Raw genomic sequence first — 23,554 nt, 5'->3', positions numbered from 1 at the left:
CGGGTACACTTGATCAGGTCCTGGAGATTTATCCACCTTTAACTGTTTCAAAACATCTAACACTTCCTCCTTTGTAATCTGGACATTTTGCAAGATGTCACCATTTATTTCCCTGCAGTCTATATCTTCCATATCTTTTTCCACAGTAAATATTGATGCAAACTATTCATTTAGTATCTCCCCCATTTTCTGTGGCTCCACACAAAGGCCGCATTGTTGATCTTTGAGGGGCCCTATTCTCTCCCTAGTTAACTTTTTGTCCTTAATATATTTGTAAGAACCCTTTGGATTCTCCTTAATTCTATTTGCCAAAGCTATCTCATGTCCCTTTTTTGCCCTCCTGAATTCCCTCTTAAGTATACTCCTACTTCCTTTATACTCTTCCAAGGATTCACTCGATCTATCCTGTCTATAACTGACATATGGTTCCTTCTTTTTCTTAACCAAGCCCTCAATTTCTTTAGTCATCCAGCATTCCCTATGCCTACCAGCTTCGCTTTCACCCTGACAGGAATATACTTTCTCTGGATTCTTGTTATCTCATTTCTGAAGGCTTCCCATTTTCCAGCCTTCCCTTTACCTGCAAACATCTGCCTCCAATCAGCTTTCGAAAGTTCTTGCCTAATACCGTCAAAATTGGCCTTTCTCCAACTTAAAACTTCAACTTTTAGATCTGGTCTATCCTTTTCCATCACTACTTTAAAATGAATAGAATTATGGTCGCTGGCCCCAAAGTGCTCTCCCACAGACACCTCAGTCACCTGCCCTGCCTTATTTCCCAAGAGTAGGTCAAGGTTTGCACCTTCTCGAGTAGGTACATCCACATATTGAATAAGTGTCCAGGACAATTTGGTAGCTTGCAATGAGAGTCAAATGCCATTATTTCCCACAGCTATGGGAACAAATAATTTCTATTGGAATTAAAACTGCGAATAAATATTCTTTAATACTGTCAATTGCCTAGATTTATCTCTATTTAATAGATATCCCCCCATCCAAGTGCACTTTTCATCAGATTACTCATCTGCTTATTAGCATCTAATAGGAGGGAAGGATAGCATAGCTGGATAATTGTCATATCAACTACATTTTTTTCTCTCCTTTATCATTCCAGATGTCTATCTTGGACACAAACAAATTACCATAACAAATGCAATTATTTCCCAGCAATCAGTACTATAGGGCTCTTACCCTCACTATGGTAACATAGCTATGGTAACACAAGGAACATATAGTTTCCAGAACATACTTCCCTCACTCCAATAAGAAATAGAGAAATGATGGTAAAGGAAATAGGGCAAAATAGAGTTAGATACTATCCAAAAAGAGAGAAATAAAGGGAAGGGAAGAAAGTCTGGTTTAAAAGTAGTTACAGCAGCACAATGGTTATGTCCCTGGAACTTTTGGTCTGGAGATATGGGTTCCAACGTGCTTGCATCTTCACTGCTACGTGTGCCATTTTGCATCCAAAATTGTGTTCAGGCTATGTTCACACACTTCAATCTTGCTTTCTGCCAGGTCCATTCTTGGGTACGTCAGCAGCATTGACAATAGGACAGTGTGTCAATTATGCGGTGTAAACACGTGGCAATGTCAACAGATAACACAAACTTGATCCAGCGGTATCAATGTCAACATCAATGCTCCAGTCTCCACCCTCTCTTTACCTTGCACAGCTGAAGTAGACAACAGCACAAAAGCTATTTAGAGGCTATTATATGTAAAAGAATGAACATGTTCATTGCTCATGAACTTCCTCTGCCTGCTAGAGAATTATAAGGACATTTGTACTGCGATTTAAAACTAAATTCTGCAGTGGGGGGGTCTTCCATGTGGTGGTCTTGGTTCTCACATCAAGGATTTCACTCATACCCTTGCAGCTAGTCATGAGTGCCTTAATCTCCATTGTGGTTGTTCTGCAGCATGACCAGTAGCTTGAGCAGAGGAGTTTGAGCTCTTGAAGAAGAGAGGAGTTTGGGCAACAGCAGGAAGCTATGACAACTCCCCTACGCCCCAATAAATGGCCTCCAGGGACCATTCTTCCCACCTCATCCTCAACAATGAATAGGCCATCTTGACAATCATATAATGCCTGGCCAAAAAGAGATCATATTGATTGCCTCCTTCTCCTCCTTCAGCTGCCCTCTACAGCCCCGGTGACAAGGGTTGTGCTCTCATAATGTCAATGCGGACTTCAATGAGCACCTCAAAGGGTGAGAGATGTGAATGTAAAAAAAAGGAAAATACCGTGCTCTTCAATGGTGAACCAAAACACGTGCAACCCAACCAATATTGTTTTCAAATATTGTATGATCTGCATTCAAATTCTTCAAAGATCTCATTCACCTATATCTTTGCAACTTCCTCCAGCCTATTGTTTTGAGAGATGAGGCAGCTCAAAGTTAAAAATCACACAACACCAGGTTGTCGTCCCAAAGGTTTATTTGGAAGCACTAGCTTTTGGAGCACTGCTCCTTCATCAGGTGGTTGTGGAGCAGCGTGCCGAAATCTAGTGCTTCCAAATAAACCTGTTGGACTATAACCTGGTGTTATGTGATTTTTTAAAACTTTGTACCACCCCCCCACTCCCCCCCCAAGTCCAACACCGGCATCTCCAAACCCCCCAAGTCCAACACCGGCATCTCCAAATCAGGAGATGAGGGAATTACCCTCTGAGGAGAGGTTGAGCTGCCTGGACTGTACTCGCTAGGATTTAGAAGAATGAGAGGGGATCTTATAGAAACATATAAAATTATGACAGGGATAGATAAGATAGAGGCGGCAAATTGTTTCTGCTGGTAGGCGAGACTAGGATTAGGGGACATGGCCTCAAGAATAGGGGGAGTAGATTTAGGAAAATGATGAGGAGGAACTGCTTTTCCCAGAGAGTAGGGAATCTATGGACTTCTTTGCCCAAGGAAGCAGTAGAGGCAGCTTTATTAAATACATTCAAGACACAGTTGAATAGGTTTTTGCATAGTAGGGGATTTAAGGATTGTGGAGATAATAGAGGTAGGAGAAGCTGAGATGATGAATCGACGGGCAAAATGGCCTACCCCTGCTTCTAATACTGTGAAAATCCCACAATGGTGCCTGTCAAAACTTCCATGGCACTACTGCAAAGAAGAGCAGCAGCGTTAGTTCCAATGTCTCACCAACATTAATCCCTCAGGCAACATCACAAGAACAGATTATCTGGCCATCATCATTTTGCTGTTTGCTGTGTAAAAAACAAAACTGTCTGCTGTGTTTCCTTGACTACAATTCAAAAGTATCTCATCAGCTGAAAGGTGCCTTGAGATAAAAACAATGACTGCAGATGCTGGAAACCAGATTCTGGATCAGTGGTGCTGGAAGAGCACAGCAATTCAGGCAGCATCCGACGAGCAGCAAAATCGACGTTTCGGGCAAAAGCCCTTCATCAGATGTCTTGCAGTACTGGCCTCTACAGCATCCATACTTCCTTCAACAAAGTCTTTTTCTCCAGGGTAGGGGAATCCAAAACCAGAGGGCATAGGTTTAAGGTGAGAGGGGAAAGTTTTAAAAGGGACCCAAGGAGCAACCTTTTCTATGCAGAGAGTGATGCATGTATGGAAAAAGCTGCCAGTAGAAGAGGTAGAGGCGAGTGCAATTACAACACTTGAAAGACATTTGGACAGGTACATGGATAGGAAGGGTTTAAAGGGATATGGGCCAAATGCAGGCAAATGGGACTAGTTCAGTGTAGGATGACTGGCATGGATGAGTTGGGCCAAAGGGCCTGTTTCTGTATTACATAACTCTATAACTCACTGGTGGTAACGATGCTTTCAGCTGCCCAGGCAGTAAGCTTTTAAATTTCCATATACTGCTCTCTGCTTCTCTTCCCTTTTAAGACAATCCTTAAAATGTAACTCTTTGACCTTTCCTCATTTCTCCAGCTTTTGTTTCATATCAAATCTAATCGTGCTGTGAATTACCTTGGGAATTTTTCTAGCTTAAAAAGATGTTATATAAGTGCAAGATGTTGTCAATCATCTTCAAGAATTCTGGCCTGCACTTCGCTCCGTCCTCAAGCCCTGTAACACGGCAGCTCTGTTTCTGAACAACTCTTCACTTCTTCCTTGTGATTCATTAGCCTGCTTTGGTTATAACAACTTAGCTGTTGCCTTTATTACGGTCAATGACTTTTAAGAACTGTTATATACACCATTCACAACTGCAAAATCAAATTCTACGTCCAACTATAGCTTCATTATAAAGTATTAATCTTGCCCCATAATCATAATGTGATAACCTCCTGAAAGGCATTGATCACCTTTGCAGGGAAGAGTAAAGTCTTCCTCTGAGTGAGTGTGTGTGTCGGTCAATGACTAAAACAATGAGCTCCTTTAGAATTGTCAGGAAGATCAGCTGAAACCTAAGTGACACACGGGTGACTAATTGGTGTGTGTGCACCATGCGTGAAGATCCAAGCATGATATATTTAGACTTTGAGGACACCAGAACAGTAGAGAGATTAGTTGGTCTTGAATTATTTATTATCCATCATGATTTATTGAAAACTTTTTTATTTCGCAGTCAATAGCTACTCTGTAAATAGGTTACATATGTCTCTAGGCTTGGTTTTGAAGACAAGATTAGAGCTGCTAGTTATTTAAGTAGACAAAATAATCCAAGTCACTTGGGAAATAGGCAATAATTTTAGTTCCTGGGCTGACCACATGAAAAGGAAGAAAAGGAAATAGAATTAATTACTGATTAAGAACTTTCTTATTGTAACTGATAATAGGATCACAATAATAGATGTAACTTTACTAAGTAGGCTGCACATGTACAGAAAGATCCCAGAGTACAGTGAGGAATTCTAAAAGTGGGCTGGTAAATTGAACAGGCAGTAAAACCACACCACAGTTTAAATAATTAAACAAGAGTTATTAGAGCAGGGTATAGCTGTTTGTTGAAGGTTGCCATTATTATCAGTGCTGCAAAAAAGTAGGACTGCTGCAGGAACTTTTGGTACATATGAAAGCTGAGGGAAATGCAAATTCTGGCGCTTCTGAACATTAATGAAAAATGTCACTCAGAGATCAAAGGAATGCATGTTGTGGAAAATAGAATTCTCAGTAGTACAGTAACATTTTCTCTTCGGAGACTAGTTAAGGTAATACAGTACTTGGTTGGTAGCCTGCTTCCATCCTATTTTATATCTGGCTTGTGAACACTTGATAAGGCTGGAGGTTAACCATAGGAATAGGCTTCAGCTGACTTTCTTTTCCTTGATGACACTAAGGTTTCATCTCCCCAAGAAGACTAAAACCTGCCAATGTTTTCTTTCTCAGAGATCCTGCCAGTGTTCTAATAATATTTACGCTGACATACTTGGGGTAAGTACAGAAGTGAGCTTTCTCTCCCAGAGAGAACAAAAACTGAAAATCTCCAAAATTCATTTTTCACTTGGAAATTTACTAAATAGGTAAAAATAATATGTGGATTTTTCAGAAGGCCACTCATACTAATAAAGAATAAACTAACAAATGTGCATTTATACACATCATGACCCCTGGATGTCCACAGTGCTTTCTGGCCAATGGAATACTTCTGAAGATCTACCGCTGTTGTAACATAGGGAATCACATCTCTTGCATTGCAAAGTTTCACAAACAGCAATAAGATAACTGGCTAGGTCATCTTTTTAGATTACGCTGTTTGAACATTTGTCTGTGACTCAGGCAATACTCCATTCTGCTCTGAATAGTGACACATGCCTGGTTATGTCCATCTGACAGGACAGACTTAATTTAGTGGTCCAGATTTTGCTGCCAACGCAATGAGGTTAACGATGATGTGGAGGTGCCAGTGTTGGACTGGGGTGTACAAAGTTAAAAATCACAAAATACCTGGTTATAGTCCAACAGGTTTGTTTGGAAGCACTAGCTTTTGAACCACTGCTCCTTCATCAGGTGGTTGTGGATTATAAAATCATAAGACACAGAATTTATAGCAAAAGTTTACAATATGATGCAACTGAAATTATATATTGAAAAAGACCTGGAATTTTTGTTACATCTCTCATCTTTTAGATTGACCATGTTGGTTTCAGTTCTTTCATATGTAAATTCCAGAACCTTTTTTTAAAGTTACATTCTCAAGTGAACTTTACCAAAAGGTATCATGTCGTCTCAGATAATGCATTGAAGGTGTGAGATGCCCTGCGTGACGCAGTCTGTGCCCCAACGTTCAGACTGATTCTATTTCTTAAAAAAAAGATGTTAATGATGCTTGCCCTTAATATGGAAACAGTCTAGCAACTTGTGATGGAGAACAGATATTCAGGAATTATAAATTCCTGTCACAAGTTGCTGGATGACCTACACTGCTCCACCATAATCTTTGTCATAATGGCCGCTCAGCCTCAACCACTCCATAAACTTTGTGGAATTCTTGCACTTCTGTATTAATTAGCAGTGAGGGCTGCTACTCAAAATTATGTCAGTAGATGTTCAATGAGAGGATTTACACTTCTGCAAGACCAAATCAACATCTCCAATCTAAAAAGAGAATTCATCTTTGTTCCACAGTTAAGCCGTATATGCACACCACTTATAAAACATTGATACTTATCCTGCTTGCCTTTCTTCCTCTCAAGCTAATCCTTTCCCTTTTTATTTCAATTTGCACACCCAATTGAACTCCCATTCACATAACTCCTTTCTCCACTCAATTCTTAAAACTTCAGGGTAAAGGAGATAGACTATTAATCTGATCATTCACAAAGGTCCCAGATGCTTTGCTGCCATTATCAGGATGGACTTTCAACAACTTGTGCAACAAAACATTGTCAGGTGAAGGGCAAGAGAAAAATTCTAACTGACAAGGCACACTAGCAAAATCTGGGCCAATTTACTCCAAAACCGGAATACTGACGTCCAATTTGAAAAGGTTACAGCAGAGGAGTAGAGTGCTGAGAATTTGTTAACACGATTACCTAACAGTTTCTTCAGAAGTGTTGTCATACTCGCTGCCACTCAAAATGGATTAGTATTTCTATCTAGCCTTGAAAATGTTTTCCATGGCTTAAATTAGTAAGTTCACAGCTAAATAGGAAGAGAGAAAGGCAGAGCTTTTTATGCTTTGGATATCCTAGGTTTTGAAAAAATAATCATACCAATTGGGAGGACAGCCACAAATTAGTCAGGTAGGAAAAGGCTCTTTTGATCAAAAGAAGAAAAAAGGTAAATGCTTCCCGAATGTCTTGAGTGTTTAGCTAGTCGGTATGGCGCATTCAGACCAAATAGGTCCCCCAGATTTGATCCCTGTTCTGTCCTCAGTCAGAGATTGTACTTTGGGAGCAATAAATGGCACTTTTGTTTGGTTCATTCATGAGAAATCGGGCATCACTAGCTAGGCCAATGCTTATTGCCAATGCTTATTTGCCCTTGAGAAGGTGGTGGTAAGTTGCCTTCTTGAACCACTGCACTCACTGTGGGATCTATCATTAGATGATGAGAGTGTAGGGAGTAAAGCTGACTACAGGAGTTTCATCCTTATCTCTGTAGAATGAAACCACGCTGGATGTGCCCACAAATACAATTATTGAGGGATGTCAGTTTTGGCTCAGATGCCCCCACAGTGGAACAGCCCAGTGGCAGTCAATGTCAACATGCACATGTAAATCTAGCCTCTCAGGTGAAGTATGGATGGGGCGGCAGATCCAAAGTACATAGAAGGATGAGTATTTTTATGTAGGGAACTTGGTGCTGGGAGAAAGTCTAGAAAGAAAGAGAAAAATAAACTCTTGGGGAAAAAAAAGTACTGACCTGACTGAGCATTGGACAAATCCGCCTGTTTTAGAGCTTTTGAGCTTTCTGGAGACGTTCCATTCTTAGGGTGATATTGATGAAACAACACATTGTAATGGTGCCTGCATAAACAGAAAGGAATACAGCAAGACCAGTGTTTTTGATAATCCAATGAAAGACGTGCAAGGAGATTATTACAATTCATAGCAAACTCTGAACAAGGAGTACAAGGCATCACTTCAAGTTTTAATTAGTTATTAGCCAACTTCAGCACATAGTTGTTGGTTAAATGAGAGATTTTACAAAAGCTGTAACAAATTTTCTCTTGTATTGCTCAATGGCAAACTGTTTCGTTGATCTCCTTCACCACAGTAGGCTCTGCAGATCAAGCAGGCACGCTTGTGAGAAACACTTATTTCAGATGTATCACAATGGAATAATATCCACAAATTTCACTCTCATTTACTGTAAGAGCTGGTACATGAATTATATATAGTTTAAATTGCAAGTGAAACCAAGGCATTTGCACAAATGACTTTACGGGAGAACAGTAACCCTAACAATATTGTAAGCTGTTTGGACTAGCTATTAGTCCGATCATTTGTGCAAATCTGGTCTGAAAAGTCAAGTGTGACTAGCACTTAGTCCTTCAGGGGAAAACCATCTGGCGTAACTATTATCAATGCCAAGTCCGGACTGAGATAAGTATAATCGAGGGCACTCTAGGTTGAGACAAGGATATTCATTGGCATTTCCATTTAAAGAGGTTGAGATAATTTAAAAGGAAGTGGTAGAAATGGGGAGGGGGAAAAACTCTGGAAGCCTTTAGAAAGCCTTAATCCAATGTGGGTAAGCAAAGATTTCACCACCCTAAATATGTCATCTTGCTTTATTTCTCACACCACAATTGCATAACACCCTCTAGTGGCAATCAGATTTAAAAATCACTGCAGTAATCAATCACTGCACTAGTCAATTACTGCATTAAAACTTCAGCCAGTTGCGTTACAATTTCAACACTGCCTCAATACTTAAGCAGTTTTCAAGTCTATACTGTTATGAAATCAAAACAATCCCTGATCACATTCCATTAACAATAAGAAAATGTCCAAATAGAAATTTCAAACACTCCTCCCTGGCATCCAAGAGGCAAGTTTTATTTCTTTCAGTAGTCCGTGTAAACATTCTGTATTATTCTAGTTCCTGCATGGCTAGTTTAAAAAGAGAACTAAATACTTAATCAGTTCACATGTATAAAAACAGGGCAAGTCTTTTCAGAACCTGCAATATTTAACATTATAATCTGAAAGAAACTGTTTATAAACAAGGGAATTGCATCTATGGATCAGATGTACGAACAGCAGCATCTAATTTATCATGCTACACTTACTTGTACTTATACAGTGCTTTTAACAGAAAAATCCCAAAACACTTGAGAAGAGTGTAAGCAAACATCAGTTGATGCCATGCCACATAAGGAAAGATTAAGAAGGAACAAAGAATAGCTTTGTCAAAGAGGCACACAGAGGCTGAAGCAGATCATTAGACACTTCAAGATGCTCCACCAATCCATAAAATCATGGCTGATCCAGTTGTGACCTGATCTAAACTATCCTGTCTGCACCCAATAACTCACCACTCCCTTGCCTATCAATTGTTAATCTAACTCAGACTTGAATAAACTAAAATTCTGGAGAAAAGAATTCCACGTTCTAATTATCTTCAGAGAAAAGAAATCTCCTGCCGTGCCTTACAACCTCTCAAACTAAGTGCCTTTGTACGATTTTCTCCACAAGGGGGAACATTCCCCCATGATTCCTGATGAAGGGTTTTTGCTGAAACGTCAATTTTCCTGCTCCTTGGATGCTGCCTGACCTTCTGTGCTTTTCCAGCACCACTCTAATCTAAACTCTGATTTCCAGCATCTGCAGTTCTCACGTTTGCCTAACATTCTCCCAGGTATCCATCCTTCACAGTCCCTTCGAGATTTTGTTGGTTTCAATAAGATCAACTCTCATTCTTCTAAACATGAATGGATATAGGCCTAACCTCTTCAATTTTTCTTCATTAAGCCTTTCATCTCAGCAATAAGTTGAGTGAACTTACTCTGAACTGTCTACAGCCCAGTATTGCTTTGATAAAGCTTCCCTTCCTTTATATTCTCATTCTCCTTGTAATAATAACATTCCATTTGCCTTCCTAATCACTTGCTATAGCTGCATAGTAACCTTCCAGTGATATACGTACAAGTCATCCACATCCCTTTGTCACTGAGTTCTGCAATGTCTCTTAATTTAAACATATGGTGTTTTTTCATATTGCCGACTAATAACCTGTCGAAATTTCTTTGCGTACTCTCTACTTCCGCTTGACAATTTATTCTCCTTTCTATCTTGGTGTTGTTGGCAATAAGAAAATGTCCAAATGTATTACCTTCTAATACATTTGGTCCAGTCACCTAAAACATTGATATAGATTGTAAAAAGTGGAGGACACAGCACTGATCTCTGTGGGACTCCATTACTAACAGCCTGCCACTCTGAAAATTATCCATTTATCCCTACTTTCTTCTTTGAGATCTGACCAGTCCTTTATTCATGATAATGTACTACCCCTTAAACCACATGCTCTTACCCTGTGCAGCAAACTTTGAAGTGGCATTTCATCATATGCTTTTTGGAAATCCAAATGCACCACATCTATGGGTTCCCCACTATCCACCACAACATTACTTTGTCTGACACTACTTATTGCCTGATCACATTGTGATTTTCCACGTACCATATTATAAATTTCTAATAGTGGATTTTTCTCAATGACAAATATTTGGGTGTGGAATACACTGCCTGCAACAGTAGTAGACTCGCCAACTTTATGGACATTTAAATGGTCATTGGATAAGCATATGGACAAGAATGGAATAGTGTAGGTTAGAAAGGCTTCAGATTGATTTCACAGGGCCGTGGAACATCGAGGGCGGAAGGGCTGTATTGCACTGTAATGTTCTATGTTCTATTTGATTAACTGACCTTTAGTTTCCCACTTTCTGCCTTCCTCCTCTCCTTGAATAGAAGGTGCTACATTTCCTACTAACCACACTCACTGGGATCCTTCCAGAAACTCAGGAAGTTTGGAAGATTATAATCAACATATCTACTTTCTATCCCACCACTTCCTCAAAGACCCCAGGAGCTAGGCCATCCAGTTCTGGGGACTTGTCATCCTTCTGTTCCAATAATTTACCAAGCACCGTTTCTATGGTGTTGGTGATCATTTTAAGTTCATCCCACCCCTCCCCACCTCCACCCCATCTCCTCTTGATTTTTTTTAAAAAAACGAGTTTAAGGAGAATCTTAAATGCAGAACGAAAGGTTAAAAAGAGCAGGGTGGAGAGGTTTAGGGAGCGGGGTTCCATTCACTCATGGTCAACACAGCTAAAAAAGGTACAGCGACCAATGGTGGAGATAGTGGTGTGATTGAAATCTGGCAGGTGAACGACCAAATAAAACTGAACAATATTCAGCACAACCAGGTTTCTGATAATATAACCACTATAAAATTCCTATTTTAACTAAGTCACAGTTTCAATAAATTTATTAATGTCATTCATTTCCTCAAAGTGCCTTGTATCATTCTCTCATGAAAACATTCTGGTTTGCAAAAAGTGCTACCAGTGGAAAAAAGCCACTTTTAGATTCTGAGTTTCAGTCAACCATGAAGCCAACTGTAGTTCCCTCTGGCTCAAATAGATTTCCTTGAGAGAAGCTCGTCTCCTCACTGCACTGCTGAAGCAGAGCATCCGATGGATATCTCAATGCTGCACCAGATTGATTATTCACACCCTCAGTCACAATGCTCCTGTCACTACTCGTTTGAATTACTGTGTGTGTCAGAGAGACTGCAATAAGCCTGCCCAGAAGCTTTCCAGCTCAGCACTAATTCCGCAATGCTTTGAACCCCATGAACCAAATAAAAAATTTAATTTGGATTTGGATCAGAAATTGGTTCTGCAGGTCCAGCGTGCCCATTCAAATGACAAAAGCAGCTTCTAAAATATAATCGCTGGACACGTGAATTGCATTTATCAGCTTGCTCAAAGGGCAGGATTCCAATCTAATGGCTGAACTGGTATCAGCATTTGGAAAAATGAGTTTACTAAGCTTATCAGTACGTTACCTAATAGCCAGAAAGTCGACAAGCAAAGCATCAAACACTTTGATAATACGGGGACTGCAGTGTTGAATTTTAGCTCCAAATTGTACACTGTCCTTATCCTGCATTCAGTTGTGATTCATGGTATCTGCAATTGTATCGCAACAGTCAACACACATATGATAGCAACAGCCAATGCTGGAAATGATCATTTACTGTGGAGAAAATGCTCTGTACTGATAATAGTCAAGCCTTTTTTTTAAAAGCATCACTGCAATGACCAGAGCTCTGTTCTATATTGGCATATACATTTTCCATTACAGAGCTCTGAGAATTTATGATGACAATCATGCTCACTACTGTTCATCCTGAAAATTCTTAAAGGTAATTATTTCCCCCTTTTCAAAAAAAAATTCAAGAATCAGTCAGAGCTTGAAGTGCCCTTGAAGAATGGTGTCATTGCAATGAATCATAGACTGCAGAAGTCTTTTTGTCACTGTAATTTTTCGTCCAGTTTAGGCGATGAGTTACTTATGACATCTTCTGTGTTGAGAGAAAGGAAAAATTTGCATTTGTGTAACACCTTTGACAAGCTCTGGTCATTGCTAATTGACAATCAGTGGCTAATTCCTCAGAGTTAAAAATCACACAACACCAGGTTATAGTCTGGCTATAGCCTGGCGTTGTGTGAATTTTAACTTTGTACACCCCAGTCCAACACCGGCATCTCCAAATCATAATTCCTCAGAAACAGTCATCTGAAGTTTTGTTTTCTCTCACAGGAAAGAACACAAAAGGCGAAGACAAATAGAGCAAGGATTTTTTTTTGTGCATCTTCTGACAGGTGGTTGCAGTGTGAGATCCTGTGGTTACAGACTATAATACAAGACACCTAGTGTTGCAATGGGGAACAAGGTTGGGATTGCAAATAAAATTCAGAATATTTTCCATTTCCAACACCCTTGTAGAAATAGATGGTGCTCATTACATCCCCAAGGGCAGCAGTGACTCTCAAATATCTTGCCAAAGTGGATGTCTTCATGACGCTCAGTCTAAACTATGAAAATGTCTGCAGGCTTGTTCAATCACGCAGAACATTCTAGGCAAGCATGGTAATGTTCTCTCCTCATTCTCATGTATCCACTTATTTTTATTTATTTGAGATGTGAGCATCTCTGGCTGGCCAGCATTTATTCCCATCCCTAGTAGTCCAAGCGTCTTGGTGAGCTGCCTTCTTGAATTGCTGCAGTCCACTTGCTATGGGTTGACTCACAATGCTTTTTTTTCGGTGGGTGGCGCGCGGGGGAGGGCACGGATTCCAGGATCTTGACCCAGTGTCTGTGAAGGAACGGCATTTTATTTCCAAGTCAGGATGGTGAGTAGCTTGGAGAAGAACTTTCAGGTGATGGTGTTCCCATGCACTCGCTACCCTTGTCCTTCTAGTTGGATGTGATTGTGGGTTTAAGAAGGTGCTGACTGAGGATCTTTGGTCTGTATTGCATCTTGTAGATGGTACACATTGCTGCTATTGAGATTTGGTGGTAGAGGGTGTGGGTGCTGTGTAGATGTAATGCCAATCAAGTGGGCTGCTTTGTCTCAGATGCTGCCTAACTTCTTGAGTGTTGTTGGAGTTGCTCCTATCTAGGCAAGTGGGGAGTATTCCATCACACTCCTGGCTTCTGCCTTGTAGGCGGATAGGCTTTGCGGAATCATAAAGTGAGTTGCTCACTGCAATATTCCAAACCTCTGGACTGCTCTTGTAGCCACTGTGTTTATATGGTGAGTCCAGGTGAGAATCTGGTCAATGGTAACCCCCAGGATTGTGGCGGTGAGGGATTCAGTGGTGGTAACATCATTGAATGTCAAGGGATGGTGGTTAGATTGTCTCTTAGGTGTGATGGACAAAGTCTGGTATTTGTGTGGCATGAATGTTACTTGCCACTTGTCAGCCCAAGGCTGGATATTGTCCACATGTTGCATTTGAACACGGACTGCTTCAGTACCTAAGGAGTTGTGAATGGTGCTGAACATTGTGCAATCATCAGCGAATATCCCCACTTCTGATCTTATGATGGAGGGTAGGTCATTGATTAGGCAGCTAAAGGTGGTTGGGCCTAGAACATCACTCTGAGGAACTCCTGCAGAGATGTCCTGGAGCTGAGATGACTGATCTCCAACAACCAAAACCATCTTCCTATGTGTCCGGTATGACTCCAACCAGCAGAGAGTTTGCCCCCGATTCCCATTGATTCCAGTTTTGCTCAGGCTCCTTTATTCCATTGATTCCAGTTTTGGGAGGGCTCCTTTATGCCACACCCAGTTGAACATAGCTGTCAGACCTTATGTTTCAGTAGTGGAAAGGTGCCCTGCCAACAATTATGCAAGACAGTAGCCGAGTGGTTAACTCAGAACCCAGGCCAATATTCTGGGGACATGTATTTAGATCCCACCCTGGTAGAAGGTGAAATCTGAATTTAATAAAAAAATCTGGAATATGCAGTTGGCTTAATAGCAATCACGTGTCTCCTGTCGATTGTCCTAAAAGCTCATCTGGTTCACTGATGCCCTTTAGGAAACCAGCCTGGTCTGGCCTAAATGTGACTGGATCCACAGCAATGTGGCTGATTCTTAACTGCCCTCTTGGCAATTAGGGATGGGCAATAAATACTGCCACACAGCTACGCCCACATCCTGTGAATGAACAAACAAAAAAGATAGAAAAGCTCAAACTGGATATCCTGATGTTTATACTTCTTAGAAATCAATGCTATTGTCTTCCTGGTAGCTGACTGAGTGAACCAAGGTTGGTAACTTCTATACCATTGTCTGGATCCTCATTCCCACAGCAACATGTGCTCATTTGCTACAGAAACCCTCACCTGTGACTATTAACTGGACATGTGGCCACTCCTTGCTCCCTGAGTGGTCTCTCATCCTTCATAAACTTGCACTCATTCAAAACACATCTGGAAGTGAAGAAGTGCATCTCACTTGAAACACCAACTTTACTTCTCTCTACAGCTGCGAGATTTTCCAGCAGTTGTTATATCAAGAGCAATGTATGTAAAAAAGTAAGCAAGGTTGAATTTGTGTCAGATATTTAGATTAGATTCCCTACAGTGTGAAAACAGGCCCGACCAGTCCACATCAACCCTCCACAGAGTAACTCAACCAGACCAATTTCCATCTGACTAATGCACCTAGCGGTATGGGCAATTTAACATGGCCAATTCACCTGACCGGCACATCTTTGGACTGTGAGAGGAAACCGGAGCACCCAGAGGAAACCCACGCAGACAGTCTCCCGAATTGAACCTGGGACCCTGGTGCTGTGATGCAGCAGTGCTAACCACTGAGCCACCTTGCCATAAGTGGGAGCACAGTTTACTGTTCTGGTACTCTATTACAGGAAAGATGTTGGAGCCAGGAAAAGATTTGTGAAGTTGATACAAGGACAAAAGATGATGCAGGAAGCCTCAAAAATTGCAGCTTTTTCAGTAGTACATGGGAGGTAGAAGAGGGAATCTAACGATATTCACAACAGAGAAAAACTTCAGAGAGGAATAAATAGTAAATAAATTGCTTCCACTACCTTGGCAATGAAGGGAACAAACTCAAGACACTTACAAGAACAAAGGGGCTAGTTAGAACATTTTTTTGACAGAGAGGGTTATTAGAATATGGAAGCTGGAACTAGATATGTTTTACACAGCCACCACAGACATGATGGGCTGAATACCCTCCTCCTCCACTGTACATCATTTCATGTCTCAATGCAAACCATCACATAAGAAAATACTTGGACAATATGTAATGGATGCAGATGAGTGATTGAAAATAAATTTTAAAAACCGACAGAAAAATTAGATTACCGTAGATAATTTGATACAATTAAGAGTGATTAGGAACAAAGCTATTGTAAAACCAGATTATGGAACAAATTAGTCTATGGTCATTATACGTTAATATTTTTTACAGTGGCTGTTACATGATTTCAGACTTTTACTGAGTCTAGATTTTAAGATGCTGAAGAAACTAAAAGGTGTTCAGGGAGATACAAAGTTGGAAATTGCTGGAAAAGCTTAGCAGATCCAGCAACATTTGTGGAGAGAAAGCAGATTTAATGTCCAGTGATCCTCTTTCAGAATGCAATAGGTGTGGAAAATCTAAAATTATAGATGCTCAAGAAGATTGAAATACCCACGCAGAACTACCTCGAAGTGTTGTTAGTCTGGTGGAAATTACAGAGGTTTAAAGGTACAACGAGAGACAGAAATGTTTGGATACAGCAAACATGGCAAAGACATGGCCAATGGCTTCTGCTCCTTCTCATATCTTCAGAATTCAAAATCAATATCATCTTCATATCTCCAAAATAAATTTTGATCTGTTTCATGTGTTCTTTTTGTTCCTCATCACTATTCAAATATGTCCCAATTTAAACTATACAAAGTCATCTTGGACAGCGAAACATAGCCAGGAAAGGGAAATTACTAATTATTCCGCAGTTATTAACAAATTCAATTAAAGTGTTTGTGTTTGGGAGGCACAGTTGCCACCTCAGAGATCTTTGTGATCCATCATTTTGCTAATCTATTTTGCTATAGATTAATGAGTAACCCAACTTCTAAAATGAAAGCACACCACAGATCCAAAACTGGTTTTAAGGCAGAAAAAGCTATTTGCTTGTGTCAAAAGAAGCAAAAAGAGTTTTACCTCAGCACCATTACAGTCTCCACCCATTGTTCCTGCTGACTCTCCCATGGGTCCTGGGTAATCCAGTCTGAGGTCTCCAGAGCACATTGAACCATTGCAACACGATGCTTTGCTGTCACTAGTCCTTTTTTCCCATATCTGTCATTAACAGGGGAAATGATACCCTTGATAACTTCATACAGTCCTGCAAATAAAACTGAAGAATTTCAGCCCCAGTTTGAATGCACTCACAAAATTTTGCACCTGTTGACGTTCAGTTAACTTATTGTGTGAATATACTTTATGATAAGATATGCTTTCAGATTTATTATCTCTTTCTATCCATCTCTGTCACAGTGAGAATGAGAAAACATGTTTACTTTTTAAAAACGAAACATGTTTGAAGAACCAATGTTCTCTTTAAAAGTGAATGAATCTGTGTGGCTTCTTCTTTACCATGCATGGCCCTTTATCTTTCTGCATGGCAACATAAGTACAGTATTTATCATAGGACCAGAACTGCATGGTGCCTTTTAGGCTACTGTACAGCCGCACACACCGCACAGCTTAGCAAGGACATTACACTTGAGTGAAGTTGGAGAAAATGTTGTGGCTTCCTGAGGAAAATTAGATATTGCCATAGAAGTTTTGGTCGTGATAGCTTAGTTGGTTCTGGACCGATGTCAGAAGACTGAAACTCATGTCAAAGCAGCATCCACAATATAAAGCCAATTAAATCTGCGGGTAAGTCAAAAGTCAGCAGTGGGTGTCATCCCTTCACCACTGACTACAAGCTTTGCTTCAATATGTAATTTACAATCTCACCCACCTGGCTTGGGTGTCACTATATAAAACACCTTCGATGAGCAGAGCAACTGAATGACTAGGCAAATGTTGCTTTATTTCCAATTCCACATGTGTACCTCTGTTTGTTCACTTCCCTCGCCTTATCCACACTGCATTCTCACCAATAATGTGGATGAGCTTAAAGACATGTGCTCCAGAGAACACCGCCGCAATCACAGCTTCACAGGTTCATGTAGCAAGTCTCTGACAGCACCACGAAGACAAACAGGTAGCTTTAAAAAAAACCTGCCTTGAAAAATACTCTTTATTTTCTTTCAATGAGCAGTATAACCTCATAAGAGCATGCGCCCAAACGATCAAGAGATCCAAACGTGTTCAAACTTATCCATTTCAAACACATTGAACCCTTTCAATTCAAAGTCCAAATAAGAAAGCTCAACAGTAATACTGATAAATACTCACCATCATGTAAACATCAGCTAGGAAAATGGTTTACTTGTTAGTAGCAAATAGGGCATGCTCTCAGAATATTCTACATGATGCATTTCAGGGCTTCCCAAATGGTGGGTCCAGAAGAGGTTTTGGGGTCACCAGCTCCAGCATGATTTCTGACAGCCGCAAGAGCCCTTTAAGTGCTTGTTTATTTCTTATTGGTGGGCATTGCCTAATTGACTACTCAAGGAATGCCGATTGGCACCACCTTAAGCCTGAAAGGACAGGTGTCTGCTTTGTTTTTGGAGAAACTGAATTTTGATGAGGGGATCAAAGGGGAGGGAAGATGAGGAGGTGAGAAAGGGAAGATGGGGCCTTTCTCATCTGTTGATATAATGGAGGCCTTTCTTCCTCTCCCTCATGGCTCAACTAAAGGATCGCTCCCTGTCCCCAACAACTCACCGCCCTCAATGACTCAAATTTCCACCCGGAGTCACACAAAGTCGAAGGCATTAAAATGGTTTCACACCAGTAAAGAATTTGGGAAAGACTGACATATTAATTCCGTATAGTTCAGATTGTTTGGACAACAGGTTGCCATTTAAATTTCACAAAATGGCTCCTTTCCTGTTAGAGGGGCACAGTGGTGGACAATATTTCACTCAATGAGAATGGAAAGCAGAGCGCGATCAAGCACACTTTTGTCACTGGAAACAACCAATCACCAACTACGGTTTAACACCAACAAATCAAAAAGTACACAATTAACTGACTACATAAAAGAAGATATTCAGTAGCTCGGTAAAGTTCACTTTCTAAGGATTCGTTGATAGACGTGAGCCTACAGGTTTGTAAGAATAATCTGCTGCACATGATACATCTTCAGTGCTGCACTGCAGAAATAAAAAAAGTCCAGGATGTCTGTGATTGGTACAAACAAAAAGAGAAAACTATCCTCACGCTAAAAGTGTGAGATAAAAATCAAAAATAAAATGCTAGAAATACACAATAGCTGCTCAAGAAATAAAAAGATTTAATATTATAATTTCATGCAGTTTCTCTTTTTTAAAAAAATCCAAAGCGAGTGGAAAAAATGATCATCTGATAGTTCCAGTTCTGCCTGCCTCTCATTGTCATAGTTCTTCACCTGTCTGCTCAGCATTTTGTTTTTTGGTGAAATATGAAGGGCTAAGTCAACAAGGAACCATCTTCATCCATCACTGCATTAATTTATACTGAAGTGTAGGGTCAGGAGCTTCTGCCAGGTTGCACTGAAGTTTCTGGAACAATTTGACTAAAGTTAAGATAACCAGCAAGAGGTTGGAGGGAGGTTACTGGGATCCAGGAAAGGGGTAGGCATCAGGGGAATGTTTTGATTTCAGTCGAGCTGGAAGATGGGGCGTTTGGCAGGGACACAGGGAAAATCAGGTAAGGGATGCCAAGGGATGGATGGACGGAGTAAGGGTGGTAGAATGTTGGAATCTTGTTTGGGCAGTGCATGCTCTGGTGATCAGGAGTCCAGGGGTGTAAGGAGTCAAGTGTAGTGCCTATAGTTGTTGTATACTAGAGGATAATAGCATTTTCATTATTAGATTAGATTACTTACAGTGTGGAAACAGGACCTTCGGCCCAACAAGTCCACACCGACCCTCCGAAGAGCAACTCACCCAGACCCATTCCCCTACATTTACCCCTTCACCTAACACTACGGGCAACTTAGTATGGCCAATTCACCTAACCCGCACATTTTTTTGACTGTGGGAGGAAACCAGAGCACCCGGAGGAAGCCCACGCAGACACGGGGAGAATGTGCAAACTCCACACAGACAGTTGCCTGAGGCGGGAATTGAACCTGGGTCTGGCGCTGTGAGGCAGCAGTGCTAACCACTGTGCCACCCATTGGTATCACCTGAGGAACTGTTCCGTCTGTTCAGACTAACTACAGACCTCGTGGCTTTGTTTGCTGAGGTGGCACCGCATAAAATTTACGTTTGCTGTGAAAGTTTTATTTTAGTTTGTCACACTCCAGAAAACCCCCATCCCAATTGCTCTCCTTATTCACACAATCAATTCTCACTCAACTAATCCTTAATTAGTGCTTATACTGTGGAATGAGCCATTTCCAGCTAGTTACCATCCTGAATCATATAAATGAATATTTGTAAGGTAATTTGAAAAAGATTACATTTGAAACCACTGTCAGAATGCATTCATTTGTGACAGGTTGTGTGTGTTCAGTGATATGTAAATCCGTTCGAAAGGAAACTCAAGAGAAAAGGCAAATTTAAAGTAGTACAATTTGCATCTGGATTGCTGAGTGCGCCTGAGGTCGAACCAATAGCCGAGGAGCTAGACACCACTTATTTGGTCAGCTAGACCTGGACTGCTCAAGGTAAACCATTAAAACAGCCTGGGAAAGACTTCGGGCTGGAAAACATCACTGGAGAAATGGGCATGGATCCAGAATCAGATTCCAACAGTCTCAGTTATCTGTAAGAATAATAGGGTGGTCATGGTAGGGGATTTTAACTTTCCAAACTTAGACTGGGACTGCCATAGTGTTAAGGTTTTAGATGCAGAGGACTTTGTTAAGTGCCTACAAGAAACTTTTCTGATTCAGTATGTGGATGTACCTACTAGAGATGGTGCAAAATCTGACCTACTCTTGGGAAATAAGGCAGGACAAATGACTGAGGTGTCAATTGGGGAGCACTTTGGGGCCAGCAACCATAATTCTGCTGGTTTTAAAATAGTGATGGAAAAGGATAGACCGGATCTAAAAGTTGAAGTTCTAAATTGGAGGAAGGCCAATTTTGATGGTATTCGGCGAGAACTTTCGAAAGCTAATTGGGGGCAGATGTTCGCAGGTAAAGGGAAGGCTGGAAAATGGGAAGCCTTCAGAAATGAGATAACGAGAGTCCAGAGACAATATATTCCTGTCAGGGTGTATGGAAAGGCTGGTAGCTATAGGGAATGCTGGATGGCTAAAGAAATTGAGGGTTTGGTTAAGAAAAAGAAGGAAGCATATATCAGGTACAGACAGGATAGATCAAGTGAATACTTAGAAGAGTGTAAAGACAGTAGGAGTATACTTAAGAGAGAAATCAGGATGGCAAATAGGGGACCTGAGATAGCTTTGGCAAATAGAGTTAAGGAGAATCCAAAGGGTTTTTACAAATACATTAAGGACAAAAGGGTAACTAGGGAGAGAATTGGGCCCCTCAAAGACCAGCAAGATTGGAAAGACCTTTATGTGGAGCCGCAGGAGGTGGGCAAATACTAAATGAATATTTTGCATCAGTATTTACAGTGGAAAAGTACATGAAAGATATAGAATGTAGGGAAATAGATGGTGGCATCTTGAAAAATGTCCATATTACAGAGGAGGAAGTGCTGGATGTCTTGAAACACATAAAAATGGATAAATCCCCAGGACCTGATTAGCTGTACCCTAGAACTCTGTGGGAAGCTAGAGAAGTGATTGCTGTGCTCTTTGCTGAGATATTTGGATCATCGATAGTCACAGGTGAGCTGCCGGAAGATTGGAGGTAGGCTAACGTGGTGCCATTGTTTAAAAGGGTGGTGAGGACAAGCCAGGGAACTATAGACCGGTGAGCCTGACGTCGGTGGTGGGCAAGTTGTTGGAAGGAATCCTGAGGGACAGGATGTACATGTATTCAGAAAGGCAAGGACTGATTAGAGATAGTCAATATGGCTTTGTGCATGGGAAATCATATCTCACAAACTTGATTGAGTTTTTTGAAGAAGTAACAAAGAGGATTGATGAGGGCAGAGCGGTAGATGTGATCTATATCTACTTCAGTAAGGCATTCAACAAGGTTCCCCATGGAAGACTGGTTCACAAGGTTAGATCTCATGGAATACAGGGAGAACTAGCCATTTGGATACAGAACTGGCTCAAAGGTAGAAGACAGAGGGTGGTGGTGGAGGGTTGTTTTTCAGACAGGAGGCTTGTGACCAGTGGAGTGCCACAAGGATCGGTGCTGGGTCCTCTACTTTTCATTGTTTATATAAATGATTTGGATGTAAGCTTAAGTATAGTTCGTAAGTTTGCAGATGACACCAAAATTGGAGGTGTAGTGGACAGCGAAGAAGTTTACCTCAGATTACAACAGGATCCTGACCAGATGGGCCAATGGGCTGAGAAGTGGCAGATGGAGTTTATTTCAGATAAATGTGAGGTGCTGCATTTTGGGAAAGCAAATCTTTGCAGGACTTATACACTTAATGGTAAGATCCTAGGGAGTGTTGCTGAGCAAAGATACATTGGAGTGCAGGTTCATAGCTCCTTGAAAGTGGAGTCTCAGGTAGTTAGGATAGTGAAGAAGGCGTTTGGTATGCTTTCCTTTATTGGTCAGAGTACAGGAGTTGGGATGTTATGATGCAGCTGTACAGGACATTGGTTAGGCCACTGTTGGAATACTGTGTGCAATTCTGGTCTCCTTCCTATTAGAAAGATGTTGTGAAACTTGAAAGGGTTCAGAAAAGATTTACAAGGATGTTGGCAGGGTTAGAGGATCTGAGCTATAGGGAGAGGCTGAACAGGCTGGGGCTTTCCCTGGAGCGTCGGAGGCTGAGGGGTGATCTTATTGATGTTTATAAAATCATGAGAGGCATGGATAGGATAAATAAACAAAGTCTCTTCCCTGGAGTAGGGGAATCCAGAACTAGAGGGCATAGGTTTAGGGTGAGAGGGGAAAGATATAAAAGAGACCTTAAGAGGCAACTTTTTCACTCAGAGGGTGGTACATTAATGGAATGAGATGCCAGAGGAAGCGGTGGAAGCTAGTACAATTGCAACATTTAAAAGGCATCTGGATGGGTATATGAATCGGAAGGGTTTGGAGGGATAGGTGCCGGATGCTGGCAGGTGGGTTGGGATATCTGGGCGGCATGGACGAGTTGAACGAGGTGTGTTTCTGTGCTGTACATCTCTATGACTCTACAAGTCTTCTTTAAAAGGACTGTAGAGTCTCCTAGGCTGAAAATCCAGGCCTGAATATTTCTATTTACTCAGCTTAAGGTACCACTTGCATTTTTAACCACTTTTTCAATCTGCCCGACCAACGTTACTGATTTAAGCACATACATCGTCGGTGTAGGTTAGCACTGCTCCTGTTAGAACTACATACATTATTTGTGTTACCTCTCCTTGCTCTTCTTTCCAAAATGTATTGTTTCACATTTTGTCGGATTAAATGTATGCATCATTCTACCAACTCATCTACACCGTCTTGAAGTTTATTATGATAAAATCCATTTTCTATATAATGGTTTGCTGGGAAATCTAGCAGCTGTGAAGATGGTAACATTAGGAGCATAGGATATCACATTGCTGGCTCCATTTAATTCTGCTTAATAAGAAGGACAAGATGCTCCTGAAGTGTCTGAAACAATTGAAGGGTCACTGAACAGCAGTCCAAGAGTGAGTAGTCAGAAAGATGGCTGCAAGAAGCTAATTTGGAGTCATGCTTTCAGACAGAAGCCCAGCTTTGTGTGAATTCAGTGAAACCCAGTCTCAGGAGAGACTGAACCACTGGGAGATGAGTTGTTCAATCTGATTTAGAGCAGAGAGAGTTCCAAGGTCCCATCTCAAAGCTGAAAGGTTTAAATTATTTGGTAAGAAGACAAAGTTTTAATGGAATTTGGTTACCTATTTGGCTGGG

The 23,554-nt window shown here is 40.9% G+C and overlaps 1 protein-coding gene across 5 annotated transcripts in view; it reads right to left on the bottom strand.

The window, feature by feature from the left end:
- nmnat3 (nicotinamide nucleotide adenylyltransferase 3) overlaps nt 1-23,554 on the bottom strand; it is a 56,566-nt gene that overhangs the window by 15,493 nt on the left and 17,519 nt on the right. For all 5 annotated transcript variants that reach the window (XM_043702016.1, XM_043702017.1, XM_043702015.1 and 2 more), the window contains 2 exons: nt 16,650-16,833; nt 7,800-7,903 (listed from right to left, as the gene is read on the bottom strand). In XM_043702016.1, the coding sequence (XP_043557951.1) occupies nt 7,800-7,903; nt 16,650-16,833 (288 nt within the window). The remainder of the gene's footprint in view (nt 1-7,799; nt 7,904-16,649; nt 16,834-23,554) is intronic.

The sequence above is a fragment of the Chiloscyllium plagiosum genome, chromosome 13, assembly GCF_004010195.1.
Source record: "Chiloscyllium plagiosum isolate BGI_BamShark_2017 chromosome 13, ASM401019v2, whole genome shotgun sequence".
NCBI lineage: Eukaryota > Metazoa > Chordata > Chondrichthyes > Orectolobiformes > Hemiscylliidae > Chiloscyllium > Chiloscyllium plagiosum.
This window is presented reverse-complemented; position numbering and strand designations above follow the sequence as displayed.